The sequence below is a fragment of the Oryzias melastigma genome, linkage group LG18 (genome assembly GCF_002922805.2).
Source record: "Oryzias melastigma strain HK-1 linkage group LG18, ASM292280v2, whole genome shotgun sequence".
NCBI lineage: Eukaryota > Metazoa > Chordata > Actinopteri > Beloniformes > Adrianichthyidae > Oryzias > Oryzias melastigma.
Genome location: NC_050529.1, coordinates 2,406,063 through 2,426,536, shown reverse-complemented (window position 1 = coordinate 2,426,536; position 20,474 = coordinate 2,406,063). Strand labels below are relative to the sequence as shown.

Here is a 20,474-nt window from a genome sequence, read left to right as displayed (position 1 = left end):
TTGCGATCTTTTAATGACATTTGACTATTTTTATTATAGTAATTATTTTTATTGCAACTTAGTAGCAGTGACGCTAGCAGCCGTGGCACAAGCTTGGAAAGAAATGTTTATTTCTTGATCTCCTATGTCGTATTTCTTTTCTTTTGCTGTCCCTAGTGGCAGAATTGCGAATTGCAGCCGTTTCTTTGAAAACCCTAACTTGCCCCAACAACGGGCTAGAAACTTTAACATGTTCTTGCAAATCCTAAGTTTTACATATTTTTTCTGTAGTTCAAGTTATAAACTGACCAATCAGATGCCTCAATAACAGTAGGCGGAGCATTTGATAGATCTTTTGTGATCTTTCAACAAGCTCACCCTTGATTGGATAGTGGTTGCCATAGAAACGTCCCATCAGACCAATGGGGCCAATCACAACTAACTGACGTCTGGTTCCAACATGGCGGCGTCTGTATCCCGAAGACATGGCGACTAAATTGACTTCACTTGATGGCAATCAAGATGGCAAACGTGAAATAAAGTGGATTGGATTAAAGCTCACGACACAAAACATCTTTAATTAAAACATCGTTCAACAATAAAACGTACAAATGCGAGTGCATGCGCACCTTCATCATAGAGTTCTTTTACAACACGGGAGGCGACGAGGAGCTTCAGTCAGGACGAGGTGTGAGGAGGTTTCCTCGGGGAGAACCGAGGGTCTACGATGGGTTTAAATATACAGAGAGAGGAAACCGAACGCTTTGGCTGACCTTTGACCTTTCATCCCGCCTCCATCACCAATCGGCACATTGATCCTCAAACAGATTCCTGCAGGCAGGGGGCAGGGGTCAGTCTGTGCTGTTACAAAAATAAACATCTCCTCTGGTATCAAAATAGACGACAATCTGAATCTCTCCAGGGAGGCTTCGCACCCGCAACCCCCCGGCGTCGAGCGGCCGATGGCGGGAACGATCATATTTACACGCTGGCGGACAAACGTCTTCTTCACAGCTTCTGTTCGTCTGGTTCCGGCTCAGAGGTGAGGCTCGGGTGAACGCTGGCACCTTCGATTGTCATGGGGGAGGGGTTGAAAAGGCAGCATCACGGTAACAGATGGGACCGGGGGAGGGGCTACAGTGAAGGAACACTTTTGGACCTGAAGGGTTCTCAGAGTTCTGGGGGTGTACGTCACTTTGTGGATCATTTGAGGCGTTTTCTCTGCCGGTCCAGTTCTTGTGGAGGTTTTAAAATTTTCTGAAACATTCTGACCAAATTATTACAACTAATACTTAAAATTTGGGGGAGGGGTTTAAAAGGCAGCATCGCAGCAACAGATGGGACCGGGGGAGGGGCTACAGTGAAGGAACACTTTTGGACCTGAAGGGTTCCCAGAGTTCTGGGGGTGTATGTCACTTTGTGGATCATTTGAGGCGTTTTCTTTGCCGGTTCTGAAGTATTTTGACCAAATTGTTACAAGCGATACTAAAAATTTTAGGGGAGGGGTTCTTACTAAAACAGCTCCCGGGTGGAATTTTTGAGGGAAAATTCCAAGAAAATGCAACAAAAGGCAAAAAGAACGACAGAAGTTCTTTGCGGGAAGACGTGATAGTCCGGTCCAAAGATGAAGGTGTTAGAAAGGTGACGGAAGATCTGGTTTGAGGCGACTGAAGGCCACACAGTGTCCGCTGTGATGCCATCTTGAAAGAATTTGGGTTGTGGATTTGTTGACGTTTCGTCTGTGCTTCCCAGTTTAGAAATGTTCTGACCCGTCTCCGCTCTGTAGCTGCCCATCCCCCACCCTTCAAGTCATCGTTGTTCGGAGCACCAAAAAGAAAACTTAGCCAGAAAACTGTAAAGTTTGGGAGGACAGGAGGGAAAAAAGACACAATACTGTTGTTGAGCGGCGGTACCACACACACCGACCCATGGGTTTGTAAAACGACCGGAACCGGTGCCTGACTTGTCTGAGACCAACCAGAGCCCACAAACAAGAACAGGAACAAACGGGCACCGGAGAACGTAGAACCAATTGGATCCACACCGTTCAGAATTGGGGCGGGGCCTCTGTGGTAACTCAAAAGTCTTTGGGGTCAAAACCAACAGAACTGGATCTGACATGAGGGACTGCAAGTCACTATGGAACTGTCACTGAGGTGAGCTTAAAGAAGAGGCGACGTCAGAGCTGAAGTCCAAAGAGTTCTAGAAACAAAACCGGACCGTTTGGGTTCATCCACCAATCTTCAAATCCATCTCCCAAAGATCACTTGAGTTTGGCGTTTTCCGAAGCTAAAAACCCAGTCGAGCCCCGGCGATGGTTCTGGGATTACCAATGACTCCAATCGGGTCCCCTTTAGAACCAGGTGAAAGGCTTAACTGGGTCAAGTGCAGTCAGGTTTGGTTCAGGAGGTTTTCAGTCGGCTGTCGGGCCACTGAAATCTCTCAGACAATAAAGGGAAACAAACCCTGATTCTAGTCTGTATTTGGCCCGGTTCTGGTTTGGTTCTGTTGTGCTTTTTTCAGGATTTTTCTCCCATCTGAGGTGGTTCCATAGACCCCTCTTCGTCGGACAGACCAGTCTCTACAGCGATGACGAAGGATGCCACGGAGGTGCTGCCCCCCATTGGCTGGAGTTCCCCTGGAGGAAGAAGAGGCACTGTTACTCAACAGAACCCAAGGGTCCAGAGGAAACCAGAACCTGGGAGTGGGTCACCTGTGTGCGTGTCGGTGGTGGCGGTCAAAGGACTGTCTCTCAGCACATCAGAGTCCGGATAATCCTGAGGGAGCCCCACCCGCCGCACGCCAGGGTCCAGCACCACCGACGATCCTCCTTCGCTTAACGTCCCGTCGCTAGACGCCCCGGACACCACCGCCTCCAGAGCCATAACCCCGACCCCGCCCATGCCGACCCCGCCCACGCCGCCAAGGGCGATGTCATAGTCCAGAGGCAAGTCGTCCAGGCAGTCGGCGTTTAGCTGGGAGGAAGAGACGGCGCCACACAACCATCAGCTCAGCACCTCCCATAAACTCCGCCCAACGGGGCGCCGGCACTTACCGCGATGCCCAGCGCCTTCAGGATGTTCATCTTGCACATGGGACACGTGCGGTGGTCCAGCAGCCAGGGGTCCACGCAGCTCTTATGGAACAAATGTCTGCAAAGGAACCAGACAATGATGGATTTACCTGAATCCATTTTAGGATGAAAACAGAGGATTCTGGGTAGAGGAAGAACCGGTTCTTCACTTTGTTCTGATTAACACTAGTTTACAGCAAGTGATTGGTTTGGACTGAAGCTCTGGAGAACTCAGGAGGTTCTGAAGAGCCTGATGGTTTGGTGACTGTCCAGTCTGCTGCCGATCACCTGGATCAGGTGTGAGAACGGTGAGAGGGGAGGCGGGACGTTCAGACTGGACTGGAAGTAGAACATCAACTGTTCTTCACAGGACTTCACAGAATACTACAGTGTTACTTTAAGAAAAGTCAACAATATTGTAATAAATCAAATATTTCATTGAATTACACTCAAAAATAAATTTTTACTCCAGAAAAAGTCATAATCAAAAGATCTTCTTAATCTGAAGTTTTTTGACGGTGAAGTCAATAATTTACTGAGAGTTTAATTCTACTAATCTGTATTCTTTGAATAATTCTACTAGAAAAACTCTACTAGAATAGTTACACAAGAATGGTTCTAATAGAAATTTTCTACTCGAATAGTTCTAATAACATAGTTCTACCAGACCAAATCTACTAGAAAAGTTTGACTAGAAAAGTTTAACCAAGATAGTTCTATCAGAAGAGATCCACTAGAAATTTTACTAGAATAGTTTTAATAGAATGGTTCTAATTTTAAGAATTTGATTAGAATAATAATACTAGTAAAGATCTACAGTTATACTGGAGTAGTCATACTAGAATGGATCAGCTAGAATGATTCTACTAGAATAGATCGACTAGAATGATTCTATAAGAATAGATAAACGAGAATAATTCTACTAAAATGGAACTACTAGAATGATTCTACTAGAATGGATCTAGTAGAAGAATTCTACTAGAATGGATCTACCGAATAGCTCTACTCGAATGGATTAATGGAATCACTTTACTAGAATGGATATACTAATAGATCTACAAGAATAATCCTAATAGAATGGATATTCTAGAATAATTCTGCTACAATAGGTATACTAGAATGGATCAAATAGAATAACTACTAGAATGGATCTATTAGAATAAATCTACTAGAATGGAATTACTAGAATAATTCTACAATAAGAAATCTACTGGAATAGTTTTGATAGAATAACTATACTAGAGGGGTTCTGATAGAATAGTTATACTAGAATGGATCGACTAGAATAGTTCTCTTGAAAGACATTCACAAAGGTTTGAGAGAAGGTGGAACATCTGCTTTAGAAGAACCGGAGGAGGTCTCCTCTCCTCCTCCACATTAAATCAAGACCAACAGAAGTTCTGCTGGATGTGAACCAGAGGAGCCGGTAGACCTGGACTTCAGACCTCTGGATGGAGGTTTTAGGTTCTGGTTGGGTTTGTGGGGCGGTTACCTGCAGGGCAGGACGCGGACCACGTCGTTGGCCTTGTAGCCTTCGATGCAGACGGCGCAGTTGTCGAAGTCGGCCTCCGTCTCCTGGTCGCCCTTCCTGATGGTGCGGACCTGCAGCTTGCTGATGGCCTTCTTCGCTGCGTCGCCGAGACGGCGCTGAAAATGACGGGACAGGATTTAATTCTTTCAGATCAGAGGTTCAGTGATCAAAATGTTCCTGAAACTTGATGCTAAAGCTCTGAAAAGGAGACAGAAAGTGTTTCTTTTCCTCTATTTGTCTGTTGGGTTCTCTCTTACAAATGCTAACTGAATTCATGTTTATTTTCTGTCCCAGCAGGAGGTTGTTTGATCCGCTGAACCCCCCGTTGGCCCGATGACCGTTCCTGCGAAGTACCTGGTTGCGGTCCCGCGCGTTGGCGTAGCGGAACCTCTGGATGTAGTAGAAGACAAGCCAGGCGAGCGAGATGATCATCAGTACGATGAAGGAGATGGACACGAACACCACCGACGTCCTGCTCACGTACTTCTGCAGGTTCCTGGTTCCGATGGTGATCGTCATGGTGACCGTGATGTTGTGCTCCAGCAGGGACACCACTTCACGGCCTTTTGGCTCAGGGATCATGATGGCGACCACGTCCCCCGTACCTGAAGAGCAGAGACGCCGTTAGGCTCCTCCTCTTTAAGGAGACCCTCTGACCCCCCAGTGGTGTAAATCCAGCGGTAAAGAGATTAAACCATTAAAAAGATACTGAGGGATATCAGTTCATCACACCATCGCCATGGCAACTCCCCCCTCCCCACCGGAGACTTGAGTCTCTAAATATGGCGCCTGCCGCCGTGGATCAGCCGGGCTTTGTTCCAGCTCAGTGGATTATGTAAACAGAGGAGAGCTCCTGGATTATTATAATCCCACTGGATTTAATGACAAACCGCCACATTTATTCAGACTCACAGACGGCCCTCTCATGTTCAATGCACAAGTACACACACAGACACACACACATATGCATACACACACAAGTACACCCATACAACAATATGCACACACACGAGAACATCCGCATGAACACACGTTCATGCATTCACAAATTCACATAAACAGACAAATAACACCAACATGCTAACAACTCACACATATAAACACAAATATATCAATTACTCACGGGCACACAACTATGTACACACAAATAAAACACACACACAAATCACTCACATACACACAAATGCAGATGAATACACACACAGGTACATATACAAATTCACACATACAAAAACAAATACACACACATGCACACAAATACACAAACCCGCAAAAACACAAACATGCCAACAACTCACACATGGAATCAAAAATATACCAATCATCTACGTGTACACAAGTACGTTCACACAAATAAAACATAGACACACACGGAAACATAAATCACTCACATACACGGACAAAAACAGATAAATACACACACAAATAGTTAGATACAAACACAAAGACACAACGGCATTCATATGTAAACACATACGCTCATGGATATACAAATCCAAACACACAAACCTGTAAACACAGGGTACACAAATCAACCCCGAGCGCCCACACACACAGATGAATACACACATACACAAATTCACACATACAAAAACAAAAGCAGCAGCATGCACGCACAACATGTAAACAACTCAAACATGGAAACAAATACAAAAATTGCCCATATGCACAAAGGTATGCACACACAAAATATACACGCACACATAACAAAACTCCCACACACATGCAAACACAAATCACTCACACATACAGATAAATACACGAACAAAGACACAAGAACACATACCTCAATTCACACATGCAAAAACAAATGCACAAAAAACCCCAGATGCAAACATGTACTTTCAAACACGTTAACAAGTTTTCATAAACACGCAAAAACACTAAAAGGCCAACAACTCACAGATGGATACACATAAATAAATCACCACATGCACACAGGTGTGTACACACAAACACACTTCCACAAATATGCAATTACAAACACTCACATGCACTGACACAAATAGATAAATACACACACATGTACACACATGCACAAATGCAAACACAAATACACAAAACCATCCATATACACACAGGCAGATGCACACAAATTCACATAAAAAACACAAACACTAACATGCTAACAACTCACGCATGGAAACACAAATACATCATCCACGTGCACACAAGTATGTACACACAAACATATGCACACACACAAATACACCCTCACACAATTGCCAACACAAATCACTCACATACAAACAGAGGAATGCACACACAAATTTACACAAACGCACATGAAAACACAAATACACAATTCACTGACCGACTAACCTGCGCGCACACACAGATATGGGCACAGACAAAAGGAAGAGAAGAATACACAAAAATGTATTCACACACCTGTGCACATACTCATAAACACATGTACCAACAGGTTCATGTGGACGTGTACACACACTTTGACATCAGTCTGTTACTCAAAATTCAGCTACAATTAAAAACTAAAATATTTTGTATTTTGATTTAGTATTTAAAAGATGAAAACTTGAATCACTGATGTCATCAATAATCTTCAACCGCCCAACAATAACACTTTATCTGCATGAATCAGATCCTCTCTGGAGCCACAGAAGAACATCTGTGACACAGGAATCTGTCAAAAAAGAAGCAGGAACATCGTTTGGATTGTCAGCGACGCAGAACGTCTGCAGGAACCAGAACCTGCTGGAGACTTCATCACCACGCTGGAGAAGCCTTCACTAACATGAACTCTGTACAGTTCAGCGGAGAACAAGCTGAGACGATCCTAACTGCAACACTGGAGCGTAAAGTTCGGATCACGTCTGAAGCTTCTGGTTGTTTCTCCTCACTCTGATGAAGGTTTCTGCAGAGCTCAGCTGAATCTGCAGCTCCTCATCACAGCAGCTTTTGACTCACATCTGAGGTCTTCATGTGACTGAGGCCTGACTCAGCAGAAAAGTGACCTCGTGTTACCCCAAAGAGGACAAAACTACCCAAAAGGGGGTTTCAAACCACAAAGAAACCTCAGCTTCCAAACAGAAGATCTGACTGGAAGTTTCAGAGCTTTAACTCCAGCATGAGGAGACGATGTGAGAACATCAGAACTTTCTAATATTCTCAGAGTCTAGATCAGGGGGCGACAACGATAAGCATTTGATTTGTCATCTGGTTGTATTTTTTAAATTTAAAAAGAGTAACAATCTCTTCTCACAATTGCCTTTTTGCCCCTAAGTAAAGTGTCAATTCACGCAGTGTTGTTATTGTGACCCCGCCCACCTGTATAAATACTGTCACTTATGTTTCCGATAAAACACATCTGGGTGTTTTTGGTCATGATTTGGGGTCACAGTGGCTGGATTTAACTTCAGTAGGGCTGTCATGATTAGTCAACAATTCATGTTTATGTTGAATATTAAAATCGTCGATGACTAATTTCAAAGTGGATGCGGCTGTTTTTTTTTTTTTTTTTATATTTATATATAAAAACTCTGGCGCGTACTTTCCAACTAGAACTGCCACAAGGGATTTTAATCGTCGACTAATCACCGATTATTTTTTCCGATAAGTCGACTAATCAGGTCATGCATAAAGTAGATGTAAAACATACATCTTAACCATCATTAGTTTTAAACTAACTAAAAATAAAGACAAGATGATAGTTTTTAAACTTTTAATGAAACATGCACCTTCTGTCCTTCATTAGTTTAAAACAAATTAAATCAATGAGGTCGGCATCTGAACTTTTTTCACTAAAGATAAAGTTTTCTTTTTACTGACTCAAATATAACAAAATTACATTTTTTGGTGCTGAACGCTCACAAATTTGTTCAACTTTACTACACTCTCAATGTAAAGTAACGACTAATCGACTATTAAATTAGTCGTGGACCATTTTAATAGTCGATTGGTTGTTGATTAGTTGTTCCAGTCCTAACTAACACTGACTATAATACTAACAATACTGCAAAACTACTACTGAAACTGCATTAATAACACTGGAAAAATACTATTCCATGTACACCGATACTAGAATACTGCAATACCAACACTGGTACAGTAATACTTCTATGATAAAGATGCTGCAGTACTAACATAATCCTAGAATCCAGTAACTCTGACACCATTACTACCTCGTGTGTTTTTAATAGATCCTCCAAAATACAAATTCTGTTAACCATTACATAAGGAGTTCAAAAGAACCTTCAGATATCAGACTGTTGGCGTTAAAAGAAAGAGAAAAACTCTTTCTTGGTTTCAGAGAAACTCTGATTTCACACAGCAGATAGGTTTGTGTACAAAGGAGTGACTTTTGACGTTCTGGATAGATCAGATTAAGTGAACAAGCATAAATAGAATCAAAGAGAACTTTGAATTTGTTTGCATGTCAAATGTATCCATGACTGTTTTCTACAGTCTAAAAAGTAAAGATGAAACTAACAAGGAAACCAAAAACAGCTTTGGTTCCCTGTTCTAAATTTAAAGTTGGTCAGCTGTGTTTTTCCTGACTTCCCATTTGGGTTCACGCTGCTCAAATAAATAAAAAAAAAACTGGACAAACGCCCAAACAATAATCAGAGGTTTTCCACCTCCAGCAGATGACAATAACTTTATGAAGGCTACTGATCAAATTTTAAAAAGGTCAAATGTCAAAGTGTGACTCCAAGAAACAACAAAGGGCGATGAATTGATTTATAAAAGCAGCTGCTGATCTGATTTAGTGAAGAAACCAGATATGAAGAACCGTCGATGATCAAACTTCTCCTTCAGTGTCTGGATTTATTGGTTTGACACAGTTTAACTCCACAAAAGAATCTATTAACTTCAAAGTTCAGCTTGTGATGTGATTTAAGTCCCAGTCCAGTCTTCTTTTGATCTAATGCTGTTTTTAGCCAAAAATAAATAAATAAATAAATAAAATAAAAAACTCTCGTTGTTTACTAGGACACAGTTCATTAAAAGTTCTTTGTGGAAAGGACCAGTAAGCCCGTCCCCACTTCCCAGTCCCTCATACCCCTGACAGAATACTATCGGAGCTATGCAGCCATACAGTTATGAGCCAGATGCCAACTCAGACGAAAAAAAAAAAACCCAAAGACATTAATGCACCTTTTGGACAACAAGTGGACACATCAGAATGGAGCAGAGCAGGGTGCTTGTGGCCTGATGATAGTAGCGGCTACGACACTGATACAAGCTTTACCAACAGAGTGTTTTTGGTTTACACAGATCTAAGGTTTTCCAGATCTGTGGAGCATAGAAGCTGAATGCTGCTTCTCCATGTTTAGTTCTGACTCTAGGAACTGATAAAAGACCGGATCCAGATGACCGGAGAGGTCTGGCTGGTACATACTGGGTCAGGAGGTCAGTCATGTATTTTGGTGATAAACCATTCAAAGCTTTATAAACCAGTAACAGAACTTTAAAGTCTATCCTCTGACAGACAGGTAACCAGTGTAACCAGGTAACCAGTCCTGATGGATTTTTTTGGTAGTCCTGTAAAAACACTGTTACAGTAATCAAGTCAACTAAAGATGAAAGCATGCACTAGTTTCTGCAGGTCCTGCTTAGACATCAGATCTTTAATCCTTGAGATATTTTTGAGATGATAATAGGCTGATTTTGTGACTGCCTGAATACAGTACACTCTGCTCTACAATTCAGCTCACCCCAAAACAATAGGCGGTTATTAGTTATAAATATATCAATTTAATTTGAATAAATCAATTACATGAAATCATCTTGTTTCACATTTTCACTAATCAAATAAAGCTTTCACAAATCATAAACTGTTTTAATGTATTCTTTACTCTATAAAGCATACTTTAATCCAGGTTTGAGCAGTCTAGGTCCAGCTGCTTTTGAACAGATGTTTTTTGGTGGTCCAAGAGTGAAAAATACAGCAGAATGTTACTTTAGTGCTCTTGTGAATCGGAAGCTGTGAATCATAAGCTAACTTCAGCGTGTTACAGGGCCTCGGTCTCCTGGTGTCAATGTAATATATATCTGTGTGTCATCGGCATAGCTATGGTAACTAATGTTGTTAGAGCCTGGGCCAGTGAGAACATGCCAATGTTAAATAGAAGTGGCTCCAGGATGGAGCTCTGGGGCACTCCACGTGTGATTCCTGTTGGCTCAGATGTGAATATTTCCTGGTGGGGGGGCAGCTTACCTTGGTGGGGCATGGTGATGGTGTCGTTGGCATTGGCAGAGCCCACGTTGAAGATGACCACCGCCGTGGCGTTATGCGCGGCCGCGTGCCGGATCTTGTCCTTGTAGGTGCAGTTGCCCCGGGCGATCAGCGCGATCCAGGGCACGGCCTGCGCGGGCACCGCGAAGCGCGTGTGCGGGTCGCAGGCCTGGCGGTCCAGCGGGGCCGCCGGCAGGACCACCACCCCCTTGGCCTCGCGCTTGACGGAGTGCTCCCCGTAGCGGCCGCACTCCGTCCTGTCGGTGCGCAGCTCGGACGTGGCCGGGTCCACGTAGGTGATGTTGACGAAGGCGGTGTACCACTCCTCCCGCTCCGCCACGGTGAAGTCCAGGCACAGCAGGTGGACGAAGCAGAAGGAGAGCAGCCAGGTGGAGAGGGCCAGGCTGCGGCAGGCCGCCACCAGCGAGCCCGGGGCCATGGTGGTCCTCCCCGGTGAGCGCGAGCCGTTCCTCGGTAGGTGGGAGGAACGCGACAGCGTGGACTCCGGGGACGTCTACTCCACCATCTTAGAACTAAACGAGACTTTATTTAAAACGTCAATATAACTCACGCTTTTGCCTCGTTTTTATTTATTTTTCAGCCGCTCCCTTCCCCTGGCGTCGGACTCCCGAGCAGCATCATGCTAGCCGTCTCTGCTTCCATCTGCAGCCGTGGTCAAAACAAAAACACCCACGGTGGAGTCCGAAACGCGGAAAACACGGAGATTAACTCATCCACAGGGACGTCGTGACCGAACCCAAACGAAGAAAAACACTAAAGGGAACCCAATGCGTCGCTAAGATGGAAGGTAATCGTTTATTTGCTCTTTAAACCCCAAATTGCGCGCAGCAACACGCTAGCTAACCTGCATTGTTTTGACTCGGCCAACGTCCCCCGTTAAAGCGACTTAGACGTTCCACTTCCGGTCTGGGCTCGAAAAAATAAGAGTTTTTCCTCTTCTTCGGAGAGCGATATTCTTCCACATCTGTTTAAAACATTTTAACAAACAAGTTTTTTCGCATTTTCAAACAAATAAAAGTATTTCATGGTTTAATGGTTTTCGAAAGCGTTTTGTTTTAGGAAAAAACAAAGCAAAACACAAGATGAATGTTTTATTGAGAAAGCTGTAAAATTTGAATTTCCGGTAACTACAACTTAACTAAGTTCAGTGATACTGACACCTAGTGGCCATTGAAGAAACTAACTTCAATATTGAAATCAATTTGAGGTTCATTTTTATCCAGAATCAAAACATACAACTGTAAACGCATAAATGAAAATACCAACTTAAACACAATTTATTATTTTTATTTTTAGAGACAGAAAAGCACTATTTATTTCTCTTTAACAACTGACATTAACAGATTTACTCTTTTTTAAATTATTGTTGCCTACCAGTGACATTTAAGTGTTACATTTATGTAGCTTTAATAAATAAATCAATAACTTTAAAATAATATGTATTCTGATAATATCAGTGAGCCAGAGTGGATGATCAGCCAGTGTACTCAGGTAAATAAGTTATTCAGAGAACTTTGAGTGATGGAAGAAATGTTGACAAGGAATTTAAAGAGAAGGACTGATGTCCAGAAGATCCAGATATATCGTTCAATTCCCATGTATGGTTTTGAGTGGAAAAATATCTTCATTTTTTTTTCTTTCTAATGTGTGATTTTTTCCCTTTTCTCTTCACTTCCTCCTGAAAATCTGACAGTCTAGTTGTTTTTAACTCAAGGCTCCAATACAGGACCTAAGATTGTTGGTTAGAAGATGTAAAAGTGTGTAAAGGTGAAGCTTTTTTTTCGTCACCATAGAGCACCTTCCACCAGGAGGGGGAGACAAAGCGCAATGGTCAAAAACAAAGACCAAATAACACAAGCATAAAGAAAATTGTTGCAATTCGGGTTATGAATGTTCTGAAATACGAGGAGTATATTTGTATAAACCTCTTTTGTAACTGAGAATAAACTTTATTTTTTGTATTTAAATATACGCAAATGTAAAAGAAAACAAAAATTGTTCACGTTTTTTTGTTGGATCAGACAGAAAAGAAAAGAGAGAAGAACAGAGTAGGATTGTGTGTTTACAATTTTTTTTTAAAACTATTAAACAAAACACAGGCTATAACACAAACACACAAAGCACCTAGAAACACATGCATACACTCTCAGAGACAAGCAGAACCCACACAATAATACACACACACGTAGCCAAACAGACCCAAACACACAAGAAATAAACACACACACAAACACAAAAAAGAAACACACACAAACATACACACAGACAAACACACACAAACACATAAAAATAAACAGGCACACAAATATGTAGACAAACACACAAAACTAAACACACAAACACACACATAGACAAACACAAAAATAAACACACACAAAAGACGCATGAAAGCAAACACACAAAAACTAAACACACATAAAAACACACACAGAACACACACGTATAAAGACTCACACCAACGCAGAAAAATAAACACACACAAATGCAAACATGGAAAACACACAAAAATAAACCCAGACACGTAGAAAAACACACAGAAACACAAAATAAACATAGAGACAAACACAGAAACACACATATAATACACTCAAAACCCACACGTATAAAGAAACACATTTGTAGGCAAACTCACAGAAACACACAAAAACAGACAAAAAACACACACATATATAAACACACTAAAAATAAAAACACACACATAAATATACACAGACAAACACACACACACATCGAGTCGGTGCTGCATTCGTGTTCCGTCTGGATCTCAGAGGAACAATAAAGATCTTGAAGTCAAACTTTCTGCTGAACGTCCTTGTTTTGTCTGAGTTCACTGATAATATCAGATGTCTTCTGCCCGCACAGACACACACAACACTGTTACACAACACTGTTACCTCAGAAGAATGCAGACACATTTCACACATTCACTCAAAGACACGTGCAACTATTTATGTGAATTAAACAATATAATGCAGTAAATATTTTAGCCATGGTTCCGTCATTGCAGTGATGTTTGTGTTTATCTGTCGTGGTTTGTTGTTTGTGCAGATAAATCTGTCTGTATTGTCACATTAATTCCCACTGAGGGAAGAATAAACACTAAACTAAACCCACGGAATTTCTTATTTGGGCATTCTAGTTAAAATTGTGTTTTGGATGAATTTCTATCATGTTGCTCTGTAATTAGCTGGAACAGAACCTGAGGTAGTCCTTTCGGTTCAATAAAAAATAAATGTATTTGAATTTGTGGAACCTCAGTGGAGTTTGTCTAATAAAAGGTCTGAGAGGTGAAAGGATAGGACAAGATTTGACGTTTTGGAACACTTCTCCAACCTCTAAAGAAATATTACATAATAAAAAAAGTCGCAGTTGGAGTTTTGGGACCAGAGAAATGTAATCTTATGTGAGTTTGTTTGAACAGGGGATCAATATCTTAGATTTCTGCTCTCAGATTTTTGTTTTTTTCAAACTTAAATTTTAAATATTTCAGGATAAAAGTCACGTGTAGACACAAAACAACTTTTCTAATGACGTCATGGCAGCAAGAAAAGGCATTCTTGATCCTTTTGTTCCTTCTGTAATCAGCAATCTGTTATCTCTGCATGAACATAAAAGTCACAAGACCGTTTCAGCAGCTGGAAGAACGGAGAAGCAGAAGAAGAAGAAACCAGAGGAGACTCGATAACAAGTCCCTCAGAAAGACGTGAAGATGCTTCAGCAGGAGGTGGAGAACATCAACACTTCTGCTCACAAAGCAGTGAAAGACAGTGAGGAGATCTTCAACCAGATGATCCGTCTCCTCCAGAGAAGAAGCTCTGAGGTGACGCAGCAGATCAGATCCCAGCAGGAAGCTGAACTGAGTCGACTCCAGGGTTTTCGGGAGGAGCTGGAGCAGATGTCGACACCTTCAGGTGTTCGTCCTCTGAGGTACTTCGAGGAGGTGAGAGCCGCTGTGTCAAAGACCAGAGACAAACTGGAGAAGCTCCTGGACGAGGAGGGTTCAAACATCTCCCTGACGGTGGCTGATGTGGACGTCTTCCTGGCTGAGCAGGAGCCAAAGACCAGAGTCAGGTTCCTGCTGTTTGCAGATGAGATCCAGCTGGATCCGGACTCAGCAAACCCGAGTCTGCTGTTGTCTGACGGAAGCAGGAAGGCAGCGGTGGTGAAACAACCACTGAGTGTCAGCGACCCTCCAGACAGATTCACGGTTTTTAAGCAGGTCCTGAGCGTGCAGAGTCTGAGCAGACGCTCCTACTGGGAGGTGGAGCGGAGGGGCGGAGTTTGTGTTGCAGTTGCTTACAAGAACATCAGTAGAGCAGGAAGTTCTGATGCATGTTTGTTCGGGTCCAACGACAGATCCTGGGCGCTGCGTGGTTGCACCAAGAGTTACACGTTCTGCCACAACAATGAAGAGACTCGTCTCTCAGCTCCTCTGACCTCCAGGGTGGGGGTGTACCTGGACCACGGAGCAGGTGTTCTGTCCTTCTACAGCGTCTCTGAAACCATGACTCTGATCCACAGAGTCCACACCACCTTCACTGAGCCGCTCCACGCCGGACTGTGGCTGTACGCTGAGGGAGACTCAGCGGAGATCCTCAAACTGAAATAATAATCAGGAAATATCAACTCTGGTGAAGAGCTTAATCAGTCAATCAAACATTTAACCTATTTGCTAAAAAAGTTCTTAAAAATCTAATCAATGTGATGCCTCAGTCCAGATGTCTGCAACCCGCAGCTCCGGAGTCACATGCAGCTTTTTTATCCCTTTATTGAGGCTCTTTAGCTTTAATGAAAAATGCTAATGATTGAATACATAATAGAGTAGCTATTTAAAGGTTGTCATTTCTGCTTAGATTTCCAGCATGTCAAACAACTAAGAAAAAAAAGTTTAGTTTACTGTCTGAAATTCTTTAGAAATGTTCTTTAAATCTGTTTTTAATTCATAGTTAGTCAAATAAAAGCCTCTAAACGTTGTTTTAGTTGGTAACTTATGCTAAAGTGTGCAAAATGATTGATTTTGATTTAGAGTTGTGTGTTTTGTGCCTCACATTGTAGAGAATTACAATAAACACCACAGTTTGTCCTAAATGTTTAAATTTAGTTTTCGTTGTTTTTATATAAATGTAGATTATATTAAAATGTTTATCTCTGAGAGTCAGAAGGGAAAAAATACATTTGCTTCTTTAAATTTAGACAAAGCTGCTGCAGCAGGATGAGTGGGTTTTATTTTGAAAGGAACTACTGTGCACTGGTGTCAAAAGTTAAAAAAGTTACAACTGCAATACATATAAATATACAGACACTGTTGTAGTTTAATTTTTGTAATATTTAAGTCACATTTATAAATGTTTAACTGACGAAAACGCATAAATATTGTGAGACTTTGTGGCTCTCGTTGGGTTCTGGTCTGTAACAAACTGGACCAAATGGCTCTTTTATTGTTAAAGATTGCAGACCCCTGCCTGAGTCGTATGCACCTCTAGGATCCGTACAGGTTTTTGGATTGTCCCGGTCCGTAGAGGGTCATAGACAGGAGTGTAACCAAACACTAAATTAACGTTTTTGTCTGTTGGTCTTTGCCTCATTCTTGACAATATAAAATAAACTTCCTGAAATAGAGTCAAAAACCGCCTGTGTGCTGCCCCCTACAGGTTGAAACGAGGTATTACAGTTGAATTTTGTGATTGGTCAACTGGTGTAAGTCCCACGTCATTTTAGAGGTCTCACGTCATCAAGCTCTGCAGCTCCAGTATGAAGCCCCGCCCATCTTTGACTCTGTAACGGTCGGTGGTTATCATGTTAGCGTTAGCATGGCTCGTAGCTGTATCGCCTTTAAAAATCTACTGGCTTACACAACTTTCCAGTTGACTTGGAATTTAGACAACAGGGTTCAATTGGCATCATATCCAGCGAACTCCTGATGATAAATTTCCATTGAACGTTTGTTTGCTTAATTTGTTAGCCTTATGATGCTAGCATCATTTTACCACTGAAACACGGGTCTTCTTCAGTCGGGACCATGACCCCAACAAAAATGAACTCTAGCAAACTAATTGTTGGTAATTGTTTCAGGAATCATGGGAAATAGCTTGATTCTATTCATTTCCTATGGGTAAAAAAGACAAAGATATTCAAAAGAAATAAAGTAAGCCGCACTTCAGCAAATGAGCTTTACAAAGTACATTTGGTTTAGAGAAGTTCAAGAATGGCACCAACATTTGTCTGAATATATTTGTAGGATAAAATATATTGACTGTTTTGAGCAATCTGACAATTCAAGAAGTCAAAGTGCTATTCAAGAAAGTGAGCAATGACCTTCAGAGGACTTTACAACGAATGAACTGAGACTCGTTTTTAGACCACTTCCTGCCTCTGCTTTATATCCTTGTTCCGGAAACGTTATAATAACAGTTGGGAGGTGGGCGTGGCTCTTATATAATTCTTCAGACCAAAGTTCATCATTATAAATTTGATAGCACAGAATCTCACTCAGTCGTTTTCTCTGAGCTGAAATGGCACCGCCAGGACTTCGGCTGAACCAAGAGAACTTCTCTTGTTCCATCTGTCTGGATCTACTGAAGGATCCGGTGACCGTTCCCTGTGGACACAGCTACTGCATGAGCTGCATCCAGAACTATTGGGATAAAGAGGATGAGAGGGGATCCCACAGCTGTCCTCAGTGTAGGAGGACTTTCAGTCCCCGGCCGGTTCTGGAGAAAAACATCATGTTAGCAGAGTTGGTGGAGGAACTGAAGAAGACTGAACTTAGATCTGGTCTCTACTACGCTGGACATCAAGGTGTGTCCAGTTATGCTTCTTCTGGGAACAAGACGAGTCCTTCCTACGGTGAGGAACATCTCCGACTTCACTCCGATGTTCCAGCTCTACGGAAACACAAGCTGGTCGGACCGTCCGGGAATCTACATCAGAACGTCTGCTCTCTTCACGACGAGGTGATGAAGATCTTCTGTCGCACTGATCAGAGGTGTATCTGTTATCTCTGTCTGATGGATGAACACAAAAACCACGAGACGGTCTCAGCAGCAGCTGAATTCACAGAGAAGCAGAAGAAGCTCGGGGAGACTCGACTAGAAGTCCAGCAGAGGATCGAGTCCAGAGAGAAAGATATGAAGGAGCTCCAGCAGGAGGTGGAAAACATCAACACTTCTGCTGACAAAGCAGTGGAGGACAGCGAGGAGATCTTCAACCAGATGATCCGTCTCCTTCAGAAAAGAAGCTCTGAGGTGACGCAGCAGATCAGATCCCAGCAGGAAGCTGAAGTGAGTCGAGTCCTGGATCTCCAGGAGGAGCTGGAGCAGGAGATCAGAGATCTGAGGAGCAAAGACAGAGAGATGGAGACACTCTCACACACAGAGGACCACAGCCAGTTCCTGCACAGATACTCCTCACTGTCAGCTCTCAGTCAGTCCACACACTCATCCGGCCTCCCGGTTTGTCCTCTGAGGTTCTTTGAGGAGGTGACAAAAGCTGCATCAGACACCAGAGACAAACTACAGGAGCTCCTGACGGCCAAACTGGAAAACATCTCCATGACTGAGGCTATAATTGATGTGTTACCACCAAATCAAGAGCCAAAGAGCAGGAATGACTTCTTGAAATATTCAAGGGAACTCACACTGGATCCAAACACAGCAAACATGTATCTGTTGTTATCTGAGGGGAACAGAAAAGCAAAAGTGATGAAACAACAACGTTATCATTACACTCATCCGGACAGATTCACTGCTTGTGTTCAAGTTCTGAGCAGAGAACATCTGACCGGACGCTGCTACTGGGAGGTGGAATGGCGAGGAGAAGCCGTTTATGTAACAGTCGCGTACGGAGACACTCCCAGATCAGACAACTGCTTGTTTGGATGTAATGACCGATCCTGGTCACTGTACTGTGGGATCGATCTTTACAGATTCTGGTGCAACAAAGTGCGTACTCCCGTCTCGGGTCCCGGTTCCTCCAGGGTGGGGGTGTACCTGGACCATGGAGCAGGTGTTCTGGCCTTCTACAGCGTCTCTGAAACCATGACTCTACTCCACAGAGTCCAGACCACCTTCACTCAGCCGCTCCACGCTGGATTCCGGTTTGGCACTGTTGGAGATTCAGCTGAGTTCATCAAACTGAAATAGATTCTGGTTCCAAGTCTTGGTTAGAACTCACCGCTGACGTCAACATGTTGATGTTTTGATGGTTCTTGAGTTTGATTGTTGAGAACTTCTTGTGATCGTTTGGAAGAAAGCAAGGTTAGACTGAATATTTTGAAAACCAAGTGTATATCGTTGTGATCAAAGCATTTTGTCAGAGACTAAAAGTTTCATATTTTGTTATAGAATCAGTCAATAGAACATGTAAAGAGGAATAAACTGATGGGTAAGACTCTAGATCCAACAATGTCACAGACCACAGAGATAGGTAACATTGATGATAAAATCAGTAGGAACATTTCAAAAATTAGACACAATGCTAATTATATGTCAACAGAAATAGCATAATTGGTTTCACAGTCTTTAAGCCTTGGTATGTATTTAGACTTGAAAATGATTTGTTCTGGTCCGAGTCTGCTTAATTTGGTCCAGATCGAGTCCTAACAACTCATTCTGACTTCCAACTCGTGACATACTAACATTCGGTTAAGGACCTCCTCCACTTTTTGACGTTTTTGGGTGTCCCCCAATTCATCGAGTTTTGACGTGGATCAACCTCAAGGTTACGAACCGTAACTGGTCCAGTACCCGGACGTGGAGTACACCAGTACCTTAATCCAGTACCGTTACCCTAACCTGGTACCAGTTTGTGCTTGGTACAGTGTCATGGCCCAGTTCATGCCGGTACCGGTTCGGGTCAGGTACCGCATCTGGTATCGCGTCCAGTACAAGGTTAGAGTACTGGTACTTCAACACATGGGTGGATGAGGAAGGGTTTGAGCCGGCAGTCTTCCTATCAGAGGTTGGCCGCTCTATCTCTGCATTATGGCTGCCCACAATAATTAACATGGTTTTACTTTTACTTTGAGCTCAGAAAAGACCAGCCACATCCAGAGTGATATCTTGCTGGAAAGTGCTGCGTGAGTCGCAGTAGCTGTAAAGCTAATCTTAGTCACTCATTCATCATGAAATGACATTACATAACTCATTTCTGTTTTTTGCCTCTTCGGCTTCATTGAATTGTTGGAATTTTGAATAACTGTAAAAAAAAAGAATAATGTCCAACATATTAATTATCACATTTACTCAAATTCTTGTAATAATGTGTCTTTATAGAAGTGGACCCCAGGTATAGTCTGTACATTGTTAAAGACCAGTGGGGATACTTACAAATAAACTCCTTCCTGTTCAGTCATGAAACAGTTTAATCTCACTTTTACATGTATTCATTTATTCATGAGAAACTGTTTTGCTGTAATTGATGAATTCTGTAAACAATAATTCTGTTAATTATTAATCATGTCCTGCTTTGTTCTTTAAATGTAAAGAAACTTATAACAAAAAATAAAACTAACATGAAATGAACATGAAATCTGTGTGTGATATTTTGTATCCAGATTCAGTCAATAGACTTTATTGACTCAATGACTGTAACATTCCTGGAGGCTCATTTTGTTAGGGAGTGAGGAGGACAACCCAAAACAGAGCAAACACAGGTCACAATTAAAGTGTTTA

General features: G+C 42.3%; 2 protein-coding genes across 2 annotated transcripts; one reads left to right on the top strand and one right to left on the bottom strand.

Annotated features, from left to right (window-relative positions):
* Window positions 1-530: 530 nt before the first annotated feature.
* Window positions 531-11,700, bottom strand: rnf150b (ring finger protein 150b). The gene is made up of 6 exons (XM_024288784.2): window positions 10,765-11,700; window positions 4,938-5,188; window positions 4,545-4,699; window positions 3,035-3,131; window positions 2,693-2,954; window positions 531-2,617 (listed from the first exon to the last, which is right to left on the bottom strand). The coding sequence occupies exons 1-6, from the start codon at window positions 11,219-11,221 to the stop codon at window positions 2,499-2,501; spliced, it is 1,341 nt and encodes a 446-aa protein (XP_024144552.1). The 5' UTR covers window positions 11,222-11,700; the 3' UTR covers window positions 531-2,498.
* A 5,066-nt stretch (window positions 11,701-16,766) lies between these two features.
* Window positions 16,767-20,369, top strand: LOC112156345 (tripartite motif-containing protein 16-like). Its single transcript, XM_024288592.2, has one exon. The coding sequence runs from the start codon at window positions 17,316-17,318 to the stop codon at window positions 18,942-18,944; it is 1,629 nt and encodes a 542-aa protein (XP_024144360.1). The 5' UTR covers window positions 16,767-17,315; the 3' UTR covers window positions 18,945-20,369.
* The last annotated feature ends 105 nt before the right edge of the window (window positions 20,370-20,474 follow it).